The following is a 17,904-nucleotide window of genomic DNA, read 5'->3' as shown; positions in this document are numbered from 1 at the left end:
GTGGAATGTCTGGATTGATAAGTCATATTTGTTTTTGAGTTGCTCAAACGACATTAAATGCCCCTGCTTGTAACAGTCCTCTCTGCACCTGATGCCAGGTGTCCAGGATCTTGTTACCTACCATTAATGGTATTAATTTATTAGGAGTCGGAGCGTTTTTGGGGACAGCCCCACTTTGATGTTCAGATTATTGGTTAATTTTATTCCCGATATTAATCACTTGTTTTAATGTGGAGCTGCCTTTCTTTCCTGACAGCAATTTGGCATCCCGTTTATAAATAAAGTCCTCTGCTGTCCTCTCGCCCACCAGGTGCAGATCAATCTGTGCCCACCTCCTGTCTGGAAGAAAGAAGCGATGTATTTCAATTGAGCTGCCCAATAGTATTTTTTAAAGTCTGGCATTCTCAGTCTGCCCAGACTATAATCCCATGTTAATTTTTCCATGGAGACCCTTGCCACCTTTTCTGACCTTGTGTAGCAGCGGTTTGAAGAAACCCCGGGGCAACGGCATGGACAATGTTTGAAAAAGATACCGGAATCTTGGCAACACATTCATGTGATGCTGTTAACCCTGCCCACTAATGTTATGGGCAGGGGCATCCATCTGTTTAAGTCCTCCTCAGCTCTCTCCAGCAAGGGGGTGCAATTTAACTTGTACAAATTATTCAAGTTGTCACCAATATTAACTCTTAGGTATTTAATCCCCTCCTGTGGCCACTTTAAATTGCTATTTTCTTTAAGTTGCCTCTAATTCCACTCAGTGAGTGGCATCACCTCACTTTTTTCCCCTAAATTGATCTTATATCCAGTTTCCCATAGTCCTTCAGTACCACATTCAGTCGAGGCAAGGATGTCGCAAGGTCTGTCAGATATATCAGCAAATTAGTTGATTTTCTGCTCCTCCTGGCCCACTCTATAACCTTTAATGTCTGGGTCCTGGCAAATGGCCTCAGCCAATGGTTCCATTGCTAGCACGAAGAAAGCTGGTGATAGCAGGCACCCTTGTCTACTAGATCTGGTAAGTGGGAAAGCTGAAGAAATTTATCCATTGGTCACAACCTTGGCCTTGGGGGAATGGTATAGCGCCTTAATCTAATTTGTGCCAAATGCATTACATTCAAAAGTCTGCCAACATTGTCTGCTGCTTGTCTCTCCTACACAAAGCCTGCCTGGTCTTTGTTTATTAATTTCAGCAGATGCAATACCAATCTGTTTGTCAGAGACTTGGCAAGGACCTTGTAATCAGTATTCAGCAGAGAAAATGGTCTGTAAGAGGAGGGCAAAAGTGGATCTTTACCCTTCTTCAAGATCGTGGTAACAATCGCCATTGTGAAAGATTCTGGGGGGATATTCGTGTTTCCCTTCCCTGGTCTATCACCTTCATATACAGGGGCATTAGCAAGTCCGTAAATTCTTGATAAAACTCAGGTGGGAATCCATCATCCCTTGGAGACTTGCCAGTTTGTAGTGCACTCTATGATTTCCCCAGCTCTTCCTCTATAAAAGGAAAGTCTAGTCCCATCTGCTCCTCCGGGTTTAAATTTGGGAGATCCAATCTGGCCAGAAACTCATCTGTTTTATTAGGATCCCCAGTCAATTCAGATTTGTACAGTCCTTCATAAAATTCTCTGAAGGTCTTATTAATTTCCTTTGGTTTATGAGTTATGGCCATTCCCTGATTGTATTGCATTAATTATTCTAGAGGCTTGTTTTGCCCTCAACTGCCAAGCAAGGACCTTATGAAATCTTTCCCCCAACTCATAATACTTTTTCCTTGACCTCATAAGGGCCTTCTCCATACTATACATCTGAAGCATATTATAAATTCTAATTTCTTGTTTGTAAGAGCTCTATAGTGGTCCTTTGAACCTGATTCCCGGAAATCATTCTATGATTGGGTAATGTCTTTTTCCAATTCACCACCTCTCTCACATAATTTTTCTTGACCATCTTTGTGTACCCAATTATCTGGCCCCTTAAGTATGCCTTCAGGGTGTTCCACAGAAGGAATTTATCTGGGGTGGGGGGGGGGGGGCAGTGGTCCTCACAGACCACGGCTATTTCTGTTATGAAACTACAAAACTCCATTTTATTTTTAACAACAGTGTTAAAACACCATCTCTATGCTGTGTCCTGCTTTTCCAGTATTTCTATGGTCAGAACCGGAGGGGGGGAAATATCGTCCAAGAGGAGCCTTGCCCTACACTCAGCTTCCATGATCCTACCCTGTATATGGGCTGAAGCCAGAAAAAGGTCTATTTTAGTGTTGCTTTGAGTAAAACAAGTAATCCCTCTCTCTTAGATGCTTTTTCCACCACGCATCTAATCAAATTCAGCTCCCTCATGAAGTCAATAGTGGTTTTTGCCACTCTAGTCCTAATTATACGTTTTGTGGATTTATCTAGCCCAGAATTCAGACGTAGATTAAAGTCACCCCCATTAGAATATTTTCATTTGCCTCTGCCAATCATAGGGAAATGTCCTGTGTAATTTTTTCATCATCATAGTTGGGGGCGGAGACATTCACTCGGGTCCAGAGTCCTGAATATCCCATTTTGTCTGTAATCACCTTCTGCACCTGCACTGGAACACACTTCCCTGCTAGGATTGCTACCCCCCTTGCTTTTGAGCCAAACGAAGAGGATATGACCTGACCCACCCATCCCCTTTTTAGCTTTTGATGTTCCCATTCTGTTAAATGCATCTCTTGGAGGAAGGCCAGATCTATCCCCATTTTGTTAAATGCATGCCAAAACCCTTTTTCGTTTCACCGACCCGTTTAAGCCGTTCACACTTTTAGCCATTACACATGGGTTCCCTCCCTAAATGTTTTCTCCCCATCTTCACTGCCTTCCCCCCCACCCCCCCACCTTCCCCCACCCCCCACCTCCAACCTCTTACCATCCGCCCATTGCTCCACTCTGTCAGAGCCGTGATAAGCCCTAGGGGAAAAAAAAACACCACAAGCCCATTCACCCACAACACCATAACATACATTTCCACTCACAACCATTTTCCTTGAGATAATAAAAGGAAACATACCATACATAAATCTCACCCGTCCTCCGCTCACACCTCTGGCAGTCTCCCTCCTCCTCTCACCGCCATTACTCCTTACCTTGCGGTCACCATGACTCTCCATATGCTTTTTTAGAATATGTATGAGTGAGCATGACTGTCCATCCTCACCCTCACCTCTCTCCTCTCATCCAGTGCCAGAACCCTCCCAGACCCTTACATATAACATCTTCTATCATTTTTAAAAATCAGGAAACAGAAATCTGAGTCCTCCCAGTCCATCACTTTTAATAATTTTATTGTCCATTTTTCTCTTTACCACTTGGATTTTTGAATAGTTCTTATTGATAACATGCTGGCGGCAGTATGTTGCTTCGCCATCTTGTGGATTTGGCTGCGACCGTTGGGCTCTGCGCTGCTGGTACACGTGTAGGTGATGTAACTTGTTGTACTTCACCTGACAACTGCTGTGTTGATGTTTCGGTATTAGTGGTTGTGGTCTCTTCACTTGATACCTCACTTGATATTGGTGTTTTGCTGGTATTAAAGCTTTCTGCTTCATCACATCTTGTGTCGGCCGGATGTGAATCCTGTTCCTCCTCAGATGATTGCCGGAGTCTGTCTCGGCAATGTCTGATCTTGGTTTCTCAGCTTCTCTGATGAGATTTGTTGGGATCCATGTTTTGAATATGCACATGCTGCCCTCTGAAGAGTTCTGGCAATATTTGTGCGTGTTTTTTATAATGATGGCATCCTTCTTCTTGCATATCAGCCAGTCTTCTGGTTTCCTCCTGGTCTTCTGGAGGGTGTATTTTGCTTGGCAGAGTTGTTTTATATCTCCTGCCATTTAGAAGTTCTGCCGCGGACTTCATGTCAGCCCTTAAAGGAGTTGCTCGTAATGATAGAAGAGCCAGGTCTGGGCCTTCTTTTGTTTTACAACTCTTAACTAATGTGTGTTTCACAGTTTGCACTTGTCTTTCAATGAGCACATGATCTTGGGGGTAGTATGGGGATGTTGTAGTGATAACAAACCCATATTCTGCAGCCAGCTTTCTGAATTTTTGTGACGTGAACCGTGTTCCAAAGTCACATATTACTTGCTCGGGTATTCCTTGTTCAGCAAGGAACGCTCACATTTCTGAGGTGAGAGTTGATGCTCTCAGGTCTTTCACCCTTTTGACAATTGGAAACTTAGAGTAGTAACATTCTTGATTCTCGTTGAACAAGTCTGCTCCCACTGTGTGCCTGGCAGGTACTACTGTGAAATCATTTCCTCTTTTTGTTGTGTGTTTCTGTACTTTTGGCATATTTTCTTTACCTGGATCTCATAATTGACAGAGATGAATTGCAACTCCCAGCAGCTATCCAGACAGAAATGCTGGTCCGTCAGCATCTTCCATGTAGAGCGTACAAAGGATGTTCTTTCCCTTATGACAGCCATTGATCTGAGCTCTCCCGAGCTGCTTGATCATGGGTTGTTAAAGTGACATTTGCTGTATTCAATGCACCATCTTTTGGATACCTTTTGATTATGTTCTTTGGGAACATCTGGCGGTAGAGTCTGAGTGGAAGGACATTGCTTTGTGATCCAGTATCCAGCTTCACCTTGAGGTTAAATCTCATAGGCTTGTTCTGGATTGTCCTGTGTATTTGGATCCCTGTGTGTGACTCACTTCCTTCTTTCTTCTCAGCCAATATCTCGTGAAGGTGTATGGATTCCATGTCCAGTATCTGGGAGTCAGGGTCCTCTCTGTTGTTTCCTTTTATGTAGTGGATCTTCTTCTTGTCTTTTTTCTTCACTGGTATTGTTTTCTTTATATCAACTTTGCACAGTGGTTTGCTTTACCACAGGCTCTACATTCAGAATCATATATGGGGCATATGTTTTGTCTACCTCACTTCCTGAAGATCTTGGGGAGGGTTTGAACTTTTCTGGTTGTGTTCTTTATAGCATCAACCCCTCCTTCTCTTTGCTGTGGGTGCGTCTCCATAGATAGGGATTTCATTTGCGACCTCGTGGCTTTGAAGGCAATGGCTGTGTCTATAGCTTCAAGCTATCCTTCCCGCTAAGAGACTTTTCCACTGGGATGGGAACTCTCCCATATTAGTTGATCAGCTAATCTTTCCACTACATCCTTAAATCTACATTTTGCAGCAACTATTTTCAGTCTAGTGAGGAAGTTATTAACAGTCTCATCAGTCTCTTGCATTAAGCCTTGAAATTCATAGCATTGAATTCTATGATTAGACCTGGGTTCAATGTGAGAAGCAAACTTTGCAAATATCTGCTCTGGATCATTTTTCTCCACCCCGTGAGCTCTCAGCGATTAAATAAGTCACGACCTCGCTCCCCTGTCCAGACATGTATAGAACTGACCTTCTCCTCTGCTGTGGCATTTTTAAGAGCTTTTCAATGCTAAATTGCAATTCTGCTGAAACGTTTTAAACGATTCAACAATGTCTTCAGCCTCCCGTCCATCACTGGATGAACTGCTGTTGCTCCAGCCATTTTTTTTTCAGTAATGTTTTTTTCCTTCTTCCCCTTCATATTCCAAGTGACTTACAATCAATTGTATGGCTTTTCTCCTGTTCTCTTATACCAGGGCCACCATGCTATGTCTCTGTGTTATGTTGGAGGTTTTTAAATAACTTAGAGATGTAAGATTCAAATAACAGAAGAGACTACTTACTGATGCCTTCCAACATCTCAGTAAACTGTTCACACACACTCATATACATACACCCCACAGTGGTACACTACAGTTACTACAGTAGAAGGGTGTACTCTTACGCAGTTACAAAATAGTTCACATTATCCTGACTGTATAACACCTCCCATTCCCTCCTCTTCCTCCCTCTCTCACTCATCCCTCTGCCTCCCCTCTCCTTCCCCACTCCCTCCCCTTCTCCGTCTCCATCCCGTAAGCACTACCTAGTGGTCATAGAGCATTTGGGATTGTGGGTCACAGCCCGCAGTGTGGTTGAGGTTGGGGGGGGTGGGGGGGAGTCATCCTGCATGATATTGTGGGGCTGGGTGGGGTGGGGTGAAGTGTTATGTCAGGTGAGGGTGAGGTGATATGTAACAGAGTCATAGGTCAGTAGAGGAGCCGGGGTTGGGTGGATCATGCCAAAAGCGAGGAAGGAGGGACCTCACACAGGTCGAGTGTCATGGGGTCAAATGCCGATGTGGAAAAAGGCGTAAAAGTTCAGAGATGGAGTACCATGGGGGTCAGGGATCAAATGGCAGAACATGGGGCAAGAGAGGGGACAAAGGTCAGGGTGAATGTGGGTCATGGGATTCAGGTCTCAAATGCAGGAGATGGGGCACAAGGGGGTAAGGTGCAAAGGTCAGGTTGAACAAGTCATGAGAGTCAGGGGTTAAATGCCAGTAGTGTGGACATGTAGAAGCAAGGAGCAAAGGTCAGGGTGATGAGGTTCAGGGTGAAGTGAGCAGGAAGGAGCAAACGTCAGGATGAGGGGGAGCTTGTGATGATCAGGGGTCAAATACTGGGAGTTAGGGCACAAGATGGGAAAACTATCAGGACAAGGAGGTTGTGAGGGTCAAGGGTCAAATACCAGGATTATGGGCGCAAGAAGCGACAAAGATTAGGGCGGGGGTCATGATAGTCAGCAATCAAATGTTCTGAGGTTGAGTTGGAGGAGAGTTGAAGGTTGTGGTATGTCTTGGGGGTCTGGTGTCAGAGAGGGATTTCTCTTTCCTTTGTCCCTCTCTCTAACCCCATGAGCCAGACTCACATTGGACAGGCCACGGAGCAGGCGGCACTCACGGTGGGACAGGGCACGATCCAGCACGTAGTGCTCAGGACCTGTCTCCGGGGTTCCCACCTCGGTCACCGCCAGCGAGGCAAGGTGCGGCGAGGCAGCTGCAGAGAAAGAGAGAGTAAAGGAGATAGGAGTGTCCAGGTGAGGGCAAGGCTTCATTTGGGTCCTCCCATGGCAGAGGAGAGATTCAGGCGAGATCAGGCCTCATTTTGGGCCTACTTTAGTAAGGAGGAGTCACTCAGTCAAGATCAGGAGCGAGGAACAGGCTTTTGGATTTTCACTATGGCAGAATAGACTCAGGCAAGGCTCAGGTCAAATTTTGGGGATACCCTGGGAGATGAGGCGCAGCAAAGCCCAAGCCCTATTTCAGGCATTCCCCAGGAAGAGGAGGGACTCAGACAAAGTCTACTCTGGGGAGAGGGGGTGATTTATAGAGTTAGGGTGAAGAGTCAGAGAGAGATGTACCTCGCAGGGCCTCAAGCCCCCTCAAAGGCTTGGCCTCTCGTCGGGATGTCTTGTTCTCTGACACAGACGCCTGCCGCTCATTGTCCTGCCTCCTGCAAAGTGAGAAGACATCTGTCAGCACAGAGGGATCCCAGAATTGGGAGGGCAAAAGAAGTTCCTGCACAGGGGAATGGCAGAAGGAGCTCCATCTACGGGAGGGAGGAGGCTCCACACTGAAAGAGGGGCAGCAGCGGAAGGAGCCCTGCAATTGGGATGGGGGGAGTGGGGGGAGTGAGGGTAGAACTCCACACTGGGGGGTGGGTGGAATGAAAGCACCGCACTGGTAGGGGGTGGGGAGGGAGGCCGAGATGGAGCTCCGCATTGAGTGGGGTGAAGGGAGCTCCACACTGATGGTGAGGGGAGGGAGCTCCTACTGGGAGGTGGGATGGAGCTCCATACAAGGGGGTGGGGAAGGGTAGTTTCCCATTTTGTGGGGGGGGTGTGTGTGGAGGGAGTTCCGCAATAGGTGGGTGGGGAGGGAGCTCCACATGGAAGGAGAGTGCCCCGCACTGGGGGGCGGAACGGGGGAAGAGAAACTCTGCACTGAAAGGGAGGGAGGGAGCACCACATGGGCCAAGGAAGCTTCCCACTCACCTCAGCTTCTCCCTCAGTGAAACGGGAACGATGTCCACAGGGGTCCATGATTCCTGAGAACAGATGGAACGTTAGTCAAGTGGGTGCTCCCCCTCACAGTCCCATCCCAGCAAGGGACAGAGGGACCATCGAATACGAGGGTAGGACATGGTGAATGGTTGAGCTTGTCGCAGGATGGAGGCACCACTGCATACGAGTGTTGGGTACGGAGAATAATGTGGAGTGTTGCAGGATGGACAGACCTCGGGAAATGTTGGTGGGACACGGTGGGGAATGGTAAGGTGCGGAATGACTTTGAGGAACAAGAGTGGGACACGGTGAACGGTGGGAAGTGTCTTGGGATGGAGAGACATTAACATACGAGGGCAGAACATGGTAGGGAGTGTCGAGGTACGGAGGGACCTCAGGGTACAGGGAGTGACCCGGTGGGGAGTGCCGAAGAATGGAGGGACCTCAGGGAATGAAGGTGGGACATGGTAAATGGTCCATGTGTTGAGGGGCACAGGGTTCTCAAAGCACAAGGGTGGAATGGTGAATGGTGGGGAGGTCTCGAGGAACTGAAGTACCTCGGGGTACAAGGGGGGCACTCACTGGGTCCTGAAATTCCTCGCCTATCCCATCCATGGCCAGGTACAGTAGCCTCTTCTCCAGCAAGGAACGCTCCAGGTGTAGCCGGATCTCCTGTGGGGGATGAGTGAGGCACCGCATCAATGCAACCACTGCCTGCTGCTTCTACCTCCCCTCTGGCTGGGAGATCCAGATGAGCAATTGTGGGAAGACCTTATGGAGAGATCCTTGGGTATGGGAGAAGATCCCTAGGGAGGAGATCCTGTGGGGACACCTCAGAGTGGGATTATGAGGGGGGGTAATCCCAGGGAGAGATCTACATGGTAATCCCATGGGGAGATCTCATGGATCCTGTCAAGAGATCTGTGGGTGGAGTTTCCAAGGTGAGATCCATGAGGGAGGATTTCCTTGGAGGGGGTAGATCCCATACAGAGATCCCAGTGTAGATCCCATAGGTAGATCTAGGGGGAGATCTGGTGGGAGATTTGGGGAGGGTAGATCCCATGGGGAATTCCATAAGGGAGGTCGCATGGGGAGATATGAGGTTGTCCCAAAATGTAACACTTACCTCCCTGGCCCTGACCTGCTCCGACCTCTCCTCCCCAAGTCGGGATTGGAAGTATTCCAGGTCACCGAGCACAGCCTGATCATTGGGCCAGAACAACAGGCAGGTTCTGGAACATTCCACAGCTCGCTCGTAGTCTCCGACTGCAGGGATGGAGGCAAGGGGGCTTAGTGAGGGGAAATCAGGAAACATGCCCCTTCTCCTTCCATACCATGGCAGGGTGGGGGGTGGTTGGTGGGGGTAGGGTGAGTATTGAGGGGGCAGAAGAGGCTTGGACATTTCCTCCCTGCCTGTGTTTGGCCCCTTATCACTCTGAAACTGTCCCATCTGTGCATCCGTCCACAATATCTCACCCACCTGCCCAAATCCCTCTTAGCTCGTCATATCCATGGCTGACCCACCTGCTCCACGACTCTCTGACCCACGCTATCCATGGATGGATCCCCTGCACTCTGATCCTACCTGCCCACAATTTTGGTAAGCCTACCATCTCCACGGATAATCCCACGCATACTGGTCCCACATTCTCCCTTGGATCTATAAGACATTGGAGCCCATTCAGCCTACCCTGCCATTCATTCATGAGCTGATCCATTTTCCCATCTAGCCTCACTGCCCAATGTTCTCCCCATAACCTTTGAAGCCCTGGCAGATCCTGTCATTCTCCCAATACAACCAATGACCTGGCCTCCACAAATGCCTGTGGCATCAAATTTCAGAGATTCATCATCCTCTGACTGAAGAAATTCCTCTCCATCTCTGTTCCAAGTTGACGCCCTTCAATCCTGAAGTTGTGCCCTCTTGTCCTAGACTCTCCCACACAACCTTTCTATATCTATTCTGTCCACGACTTTCGACATTCGTACTGTTTCAGTGAGATCCCCTCTCATTCTCCTCCAGTCAGGTTTCTCCTTCAGTTTTACAGCTGTCCTAGACATTGACGACACCAGGAGGAGATGAGAAAGAATAATGAGTAATGGCTTTGACATAAATGATGTCACTGGGTTTAAAAGGTGCATGTTTCCCTCTGTCAACAGTTTCTGGCTATCCCAAACCCTCCTCCCTCACCACTATTCGAGGCCCCAAACACTTCCCTTTAAATGAAGCAACTCTTCACTTTTGAATCTGCAGGGTTCATCTACTGCATCCAGTGCTTGTCACCTCTACCTTGCAGAGACTAGGAGCAGGCTGGGAGATCGCTTTGCTTAGCACGTTGGCTCCGTCCACCACAATAACCTGGATCTCCCAGTGGTCACCCATTTCAATTCCCCATCCCATTCCATTGCAGACAGTCTCATGCACTGCCAGACTGAGACCACCTGGAAATTGGAGAAACATCACCTCAACTTCAGTCTGGAGTCCCTCCAACCAGATGGCATTAATGTCAACTTCTCTGGTTTACATTATCCCCACACCCATGTATCCCCATTTCTCCTTTCCTCTGGCTTAGCCTCTTCCCCTCCTCCCCCCACCCCCCCCCCCCCCACAATCCACCCAATTGTCTTCTTTCTTCCAGCTCCGCATTCCCAGAACCACCACCTTCACCTGATCAATCCTTACTGCTTCTACCCTTCTATTCATGTCCACCTATGTCCTCCTGCCTGTGCTCATCCCCCCTTTTCCCCTCCTCCTCCTGCCCTTTATTCAGGTTTCTAACTCCTACCTTGATGAAGAGCTCAGGCCCAAAACGTGGGTTACACGTCTTTACCTCCTCTGGGCGCTGACTGCAGTAGTAGCACAAACATTTTAAAGAAACTCAAAACTTTTGTGTTTTTACTGCAATCACAGCAGCTGCAGACTTTCCTGATTCAAAATATTCCAAGTGTGGCCTAACTAGAGTTTTATTGAGCTGGAAAATTTCCTCACGACTTCTGAACTCAATTTTCCGGCATACCATAATACTCAACTACCCTGCCAACCTGTGTGGCAACCTTTAGAGAGTCATGGATTTTGACCTTAAGGTCCCTCTGTTCTTCCACACGGTTAAGAATACTATCATTAACCACATCCTCAGCTTTCTGGTTTGTCCTTCCGAACTTCATCACCTCACTTATCTGGATTGAACTCCACTTTTTGCCAGTGCTCCTTCTCTCCATCCCTCTCTCCCTCCCTCCTCCACCTAAATCCTCCCTGATTTTTGCTCATCGTTAAACAAAGGGCTCAGGCCCGAAACATCGGTTATATATCTCCTATGGATGCCGTGAGACCTGATGAGCAGGTTTGTGTTGGAGAACGCATCTTATGAGGGCAATGTTAAGAGAGCAAGGGCCTTTCTCTTTGGAGCACAGAAGAATAAGCAGTGACTTCATCGAGCTCTGCAAGATTATGAGAGTCATTGATAGGGTGGACATGACGACATTCGCAAATACCATCTGTTTAAGGTGGGGGGGGGGAGAGACATCAGGGGCAGTTTTTGAAAAACATTTTATACAGAGTGGTGGTGCCTGGAATGGATTGCCAGGGTTGGTGGTAGAGTCTTGGACAACACAGGACATTTAAAATATTCTTAGGCACATGGATGAAAGAAAAATAGAGGGTTCAGATTTGGAGGTTGGGAAGGAGAGGTTATTCTGGGGGATGTTTACATTTTAAAAAAAAATTAGGAACATGGATCCAAGAGAAAGAGGGAGGGGAGAGTGAGGTTGCTGTGGGATACACTAACATTTAACTCTTGAGGACATGGATTTAAAATATACTGATGGTTACGGGATGTGAGGGAGGATTTTGTGGACTGAAACACGAAAGTCTGCAGACATTGTGATTGCAAAAACACAGATGTTCTTGAGGATCTCAGCAATTCTTGCTGCGTCCACAGGAGGTGAAGATAGATTACCGATGTTTTGGGCCTGAGCCCCTTCTTCAGGGTATGAGTGAAAAAGCAGGCAAGCATCGGAATGAAAAAGCAGGGAGTCGGGATAGTAAGAAGAGAGCAACTGGCAAAAGGTGATAATTTATCAAGAAACAGGAGGATGGGAGAGGAAAGGTGAGAATTGATTGGGGAAGGCTGGTGACTCAGTCAATGCAGAGCAGGAAGAAAGAATCAAGACGGGGAAGGAGGAGATGGAGCTGGGGTGGATACTAACAGAAATTAAGAGAGGTGGAGGATCACAGAAAGAGAGGGAGGGGGAACTTTTGATGGGGAGGTTTAAATTTAGAAGTCAGACACATGGATGTAAGAGAGGTAGAAGGTGGGTTATGACGACTGAAGGAGGGGAGATTGATGTGGGGAAGGGGAACAGATTAAATAGAGATGAAGAGGGACGGGAAGGTGAGATTGTTGAGGATGGTGAAGAGGACCGTTTTTGTGAGGGCAGGGAGTGGGAGAGTGAATGGAAAGGACACTCACCTTGATGGTAGGCAGACAACAGGAGGGTGAAGACAGAGGGCAGGAAATCTGGAGGGCGGCGAGGAAGTCGGGGCCTTGATCCCAAATCTCTGATGCACTCCTGGTTGCAGTGGAGAACTTGCACAAGATGGTCTGGTTGAGGAGGGGGAGGGAGAGACGGGGTGGGTAAGAGACATCAGTCTGTTGCATGGGGTTCATCTCATTGCACACTCCTGCAGCGTCAGCCCCTTCTTTCCCGACCTCTCTCCCCCCATCCTCTGCTCCCCCTCCCTCCAGTCTCTCTCTCCCCCTCCCCCACACCCTCTCTGCAGACACTCTTGCATCCTCTCCATTCCCACCCCCTTCTCTCCCTCCCCTCCTATCTCCTTCCCCCTCCTCTCACTCCCCCCTTTCTCCCAACCTCCGATGGCTTCGTGGAGGTGACTCTGATACGCCAGGTAGCTGTAGTCCTCGAACTGAAAGGGTCCAAGACATTGGTCACGACACTCGGAGAGAGAGGACAGATAGTGTCCTACAGATTGCTCCAGCTGAAAAATGCTTCCCTCATGCTGCTGGAGATCATAAAGTCGGACACCAGCCTCGTATGTATCCTGTAAGGGGGGGGGGGGGAATAGGGGGAGAGGGAGAGACAAGATTAGATAGGAGAGGCAGAGAGGTAAGATTAGATCATCAAGTTACCTAATTTCCACAGTGGAGAAAGGGGCCGAACTACTTCTCCTCCCTCCCTGGGACAGCAGCACTGATTCCCTCCCACCCCACCCCCCCACCTCACTCTCTCCCCATGACAGGGGGCCAGATTTCACCCCTTCTTGGGACAGGGAGACAGATTCCCCTTTCCCCCCCCCCCCCCCAACCCACCCCTGGTCAGTAGGGCTGATTCCCCCCTTGCCCCTGGCTCTGGGTGACATTCCCCCCCCCTTCCCTCCCTGGGACAGCAGGACTGATTACCCTCCCTCCCTAGAACAGGGGACTGATTCCCTCACTCCCTGGAATACGGAGACTGAGTCCCCCAGTTCCTCACCCAGTGTAGCTGAGGTTCCAGGTCTTGGAAGTCCTCTGATTTGACCCCGTCCATCAGTCGGTACATGTCCATGTTTTCCAGCATCTCCTTGTGGTCTGGGTGGGCTTCCAGGAACGTTTGGGCAGCTGATGCTGCCTTCTGAAGCTGCCCAGTCTGTCAGGAAGACAAGGCCACAGAGGTCGGGATGGGGAAGGTGCAGGGGGAGGTGGGCCAGTTGGGTTTATTCAAGTCTATGCAGTTTGTCCCAGATCATTGGAGGTGAGGGGAAAGGGGGGAGAGGGAGGTGCAGAGAAGGGAAGGGAATTGGGTTGGGGGAAATAGGACTGGGAGATGTAGGGGAGAGATGGGCGGGTAGGTGATACAGGATGGGGGGTGAGGGGTAAGAGACAGGACGGGGAGGGTAGACATGATGGGGAGGGGATGGTTCATAGAAGATTCTCTCTTCCCTTGTCTCTCCTTCCCCCCCTGAATAATTTAAATTCTGACCTATGCAGAACATTGAATATTCCAGCACAGTCCAGCCCATTTGGCCCACAATGTTATGCCACCTTCAATAAATCTACTCAACCTTCTCCCCTTTCCCTCCCTCTCCCATAACCTCTAGTTTTCTTTCATCCATGTGCCTAAATGGTATATTAAATGTCCCTATTCCAGCCTCCACTACCACCCCAGCAATGCATCCCAGGAACCCACAACTTTCTGTTTAAAAAATAAGGTTCACCTGATGTCTCCCCTAAATCTTCCTCCTCTCATCTTGTTCAGATATCCTCTGTTACTTGCTGCTGTTGCACTGGAAAAAAAAAAGATGCTGGCTGTCCACCCTAGTAGGCATCTATATATAACCTCTCACCCTTTGCTCCAAAAAGAAAAGCCTGCCCCTCCATCTCCAGCTCTGATAACCTTGGCTCGTAAGATAGGTTCTCCAATCCAAGCAATATCCTGGTCAATCTCCTCTGCACCTCGAAAGCTTCATTGCCCATCCTGTAATGAGGTACCAGAACTGATCACAATACTCTAAGTGAAGTCCATTACCAGTCCAGAGTATCCCAAAACCCAGCAGCAAAAGATATTCACCATGACAAGGGGTTACTTAAACAAAAGTTGCTTTTAATTATCTTTGAACATGAAAATAGAATCAAACTTTAACTTATCTCAATTGACTCACTTAACCCCCTTCTAATTCTAAGCACGTGTATGCGATGTGTGTGTACGTTCAGCAAAGTTCTTTGGTTCACAGCCCAATCTCACTGGTTGCAGGCAATTCTTGTACTGTGCACAGAAAAGTTAACATTAGTAAAATTCACAAGGTGAATTAACAGGTAAATGGTTACCACTCAGAAGGGTTCTTGTTGGTTTTCAGAGAGAGAGTTTTTCTTATTTCAGGTCACCACATAGTTCCTTTCTGTTTCTCCTATTCCAAGGGAAACACTGGACAGCAAGTCCTCTCCTTTGATCAGGTCATCTTCCAAACCTCTGGAACCGATGTCTGTGTCTCTCTCTCACTCGTCCAGCTGTTAGCAAAGCCTCTTTTTTTCCTCTCTGCTCTCTGTCTGCAAAGATCATATGACCCTCCAGACAGCAAGTTCTGTTTTCCAGACTAAGTTGCCACTACCTGTTTTACATTTGTTGCCTTTTGCAAATAACACTCTTGCAAAAGCTCCTGCAAAAATTATGTGTTTTAAAGAGTTTGTGTGTGACCTTCTCTAACAAACCTTTCTCAATTTATCTCCTAAACACCTTTATATACTCTGTCACAGGTCTAACCAGAGTTTTGTAGAGCAGCAACACCACCTCACACTTCTTGAACTCAATTCACCGAAATAACAAAGGTCAGTGTGCCTTAAACCTTCTCAACTAGCATGGAAAACTTGATCTGGAGCACAGAGATCTCTGTTACTCTGCACTATTGAGAATTGTGCTATTATCCATGTACTTCACCTTCATATACAACACTGATATTCTTTTTCCTGCAGACCCAGCAGGATTTCTAGCTATCGATTTTGCAAAAATAAAAACCCAAAAACAAACTAACTGTGCACTACAGAAAATAAATATTCAGTGATAAATTATGAACAAGTAAGAATCCTTAACTTAGTTTGATTGAGTTGGTTGTTGAGGAGTCTGATGGCTGTTCCTGAATCTGGTGGTGGGAACCATATGCTGTCTCTACCTCCTTCTCAGTTTCTTTTACCTCTTTCCTATCAAGTTTGACCTTCCAGATTGCCCCCAAACCTTCCTCCCTTCACCTTAAACACCTTCTGGCATTTGCTACTGTCGCCCTGGGAAAAGAGGCAGAGATAGGGGTGGGCAGCCAGCACCTTTCCCCAGTTGAGAGAAGCACATACCAGAGGACCTCTAGTTAAGGCGAGTGGAGGAAAGTTCATGGGGAGATATATTTCCTTAGAGAGTGGCGCAGAACATCACTCTATGCTCTCCACACTGAACGGGGAGGAGGCCTCTCTTTCCCTCTGCCCCACCAGTCCCCCATTGAACTCACGACAACAGGGAAAGGTCCAGCACCAGAGTCCCACAACCCCTGTAAACTTCACTCCACACTAATCTCAATCTCCCATCCCTCACACACATGACCCTATCTCTCATCCATCCATTTGCCTCAGTCTTTTAAACGTGAACCTGCACCACAACAACCTCCCGGCCCCTCCCTCATTCTCTGTAAAGCTCACTTTCATTGGCCTGTTGGACAGAGAGGGTGAAGGGTGGAAGAGGAGAAGGGGGAGTTGAAGGAAGGAAGAGAGAGCTGAAAGAGAAGAGGGAGTGGGAAGGTGTCAGAGGCAGGAGGGATGAGGAGAGGATGGAGGGGGAGATAAAAGCAAGAAGGAGAGAGAGAGGGTAGTGGGTGGAAGAGGGAGATGGGTAAAGATATTGAATGCCCCATTATACACAGTTCACGAGAGGCGTTGATAGGGGTGGACAGCCAGTGCATTTTTTCCGGGGCAATAAGTTTAAGTGGTATGAAAAATTTAGAATGTTTTCTTTTTATTCATCCTCTCTCCTTGCTCCCTTTCACTACCCATCTTTCCCCCTCCTGTTTTCACCCCTTTCTCTTCTCCCCCTTTCTCTCCTCCCCGCACCCCTATCCACTTCCCAGTTTCCTTATCCATGCACTCATCTTCCCTCTGAACACCCCTCTCTCAACCTATCCCTGATCCCTTTTCTCTCCTTCCCTCCCATCTCTCTTCCCATTCCCTCACCCACCCACCTGCCCTTCTACCCCTGTATCCCACCCATCCCTCCATTCCCATCCTCATCCCCTCCACCCACTTTATCACACCCCCCTCTATCCTGCCTCAATGCCCTCCAGCTCCTTCTCCCTCCCCCTCATCTACCCCAGGCTTCCCCTTCCCGTCTTCCTCTCTCCCTGCTACACTACTCTCCCCCATGTCCCACATCCCTTTCCTCTTCCCCTACCCCAGCCCTCTTCCTCCCCCTCATTCCCCTACCCCATCTCCTTCCCACACCATTCCCCCCCCCACCATTTTCCCCCCATATCCCCCAACACTACCCTCTCCTCATCCCTTCTCTCTCTCCTTTCCGCTTCCCTACCCCTGCCCTCCTCCTTACTCCCCCACCTCCTCTCATCTCATCTCCTCTCCTCTGCCCCGTCCTCACCTTGTAGTAACACAGCTGCAGGTAGTTGTAGGGATGCCGGAGGCGGAACGCTGCCTCCACCTCCTCGCCCACCCGGTGGCGGGACACGTCCCCCAGCACGCTGCCCAGGCAGTGGCGGAGGCAAGCGGCGCGATGCAGTAAGCGGCCGAAGAAGGCGAGCTGGGACAGGGGATCGGCCAGAGGCGGCGAAGGGTCCTGGGCAGGCGAGTCCCAGGACAGCGGTGGGACCCGACTGCAGCGCTCCGAGCAGCGGCTCCGCAGCCGCCGCAGCGCCGAGCGGCCGAGCAGCGAGCGCTCCAGCAGCCGCGTCGCTTCGCCCCAAATGCCGAGCTGGTAGTTCTGCAGGCCGGATGTCCATAGCACGTCGTAGGGCTGCTGCAGCAGGGGCTCGGGCGCCTCCGGCAGTTGACCGAAGCAGCTCAGCAGAGGCAGCAGAAAAATACGACTCACCCACCCCATCCTCGGCAGGAGAGAGAGGAAACGGGACACGTCAGCCAGGGGAGGGGACAGAGAGGGGGGGGGGGGGGGGGAAGGGGAGGGGAGAGGAGAGAGTGGGAAGGAGAAAGAATGGGATGGGGAAAGGGAGTTGGGGGAGGGGAGAGAGGGGGAAGGAGAGACAATGGGATGGGGAAAGGGAGTTGGGGAGGGGAGAGAGGGTGAAGGAGAGGGAATGGGATGGGGAAAGGGAGTTGGGGGAGGGGAGAGAGGAGGAAGGAGTATGGAGGGGAGAGAGGGGGAAGGGGTATGGGTAAGGAGAGAGAATGGGATGGATAAAGGGAGGGGGAGGGGAGAGAGGGGGAAGTGGTATGGGGGGAAGGAGAGAGAATGGGATGGGGAAGAGCTGGGGGAGGGGAGAGAGGGGGACGGAGGAAGTGG

At 49.1% G+C, this 17,904-nt stretch overlaps 1 protein-coding gene across 3 annotated transcripts in view; it reads right to left on the bottom strand.

The window, feature by feature from the left end:
• The window catches only part of LOC138748831 (prolyl 3-hydroxylase 1-like), a 29,814-nt gene extending 12,304 nt beyond the window's left edge, over window positions 1–17,510 (bottom strand). For all 3 annotated transcript variants that reach the window (XM_069909634.1, XM_069909635.1, XM_069909636.1), the window contains exons 1-9: window positions 17,029–17,510; window positions 13,399–13,551; window positions 12,778–12,967; window positions 12,378–12,509; window positions 9,035–9,174; window positions 8,491–8,580; window positions 7,900–7,952; window positions 7,267–7,358; window positions 6,775–6,902 (exon numbers count right to left, since the gene is read on the bottom strand). In XM_069909634.1, the coding sequence (XP_069765735.1) occupies window positions 6,775–6,902; window positions 7,267–7,358; window positions 7,900–7,952; window positions 8,491–8,580; window positions 9,035–9,174; window positions 12,378–12,509; window positions 12,778–12,967; window positions 13,399–13,551; window positions 17,029–17,487 (1,437 nt within the window). In that variant the 5' untranslated portion in view covers window positions 17,488–17,510. The remainder of the gene's footprint in view (window positions 1–6,774; window positions 6,903–7,266; window positions 7,359–7,899; window positions 7,953–8,490; window positions 8,581–9,034; window positions 9,175–12,377; window positions 12,510–12,777; window positions 12,968–13,398; window positions 13,552–17,028) is intronic.
• Window positions 17,511–17,904: the final 394 nt, after the last annotated feature.

Source organism: Narcine bancroftii, chromosome 13 (assembly GCF_036971445.1).
Source record: "Narcine bancroftii isolate sNarBan1 chromosome 13, sNarBan1.hap1, whole genome shotgun sequence".
Lineage (NCBI taxonomy): Eukaryota > Metazoa > Chordata > Chondrichthyes > Torpediniformes > Narcinidae > Narcine > Narcine bancroftii.
The sequence above is the reverse complement of the archived record's forward strand: the minus strand, read 5'-3'. Positions and strand labels throughout refer to the sequence as shown.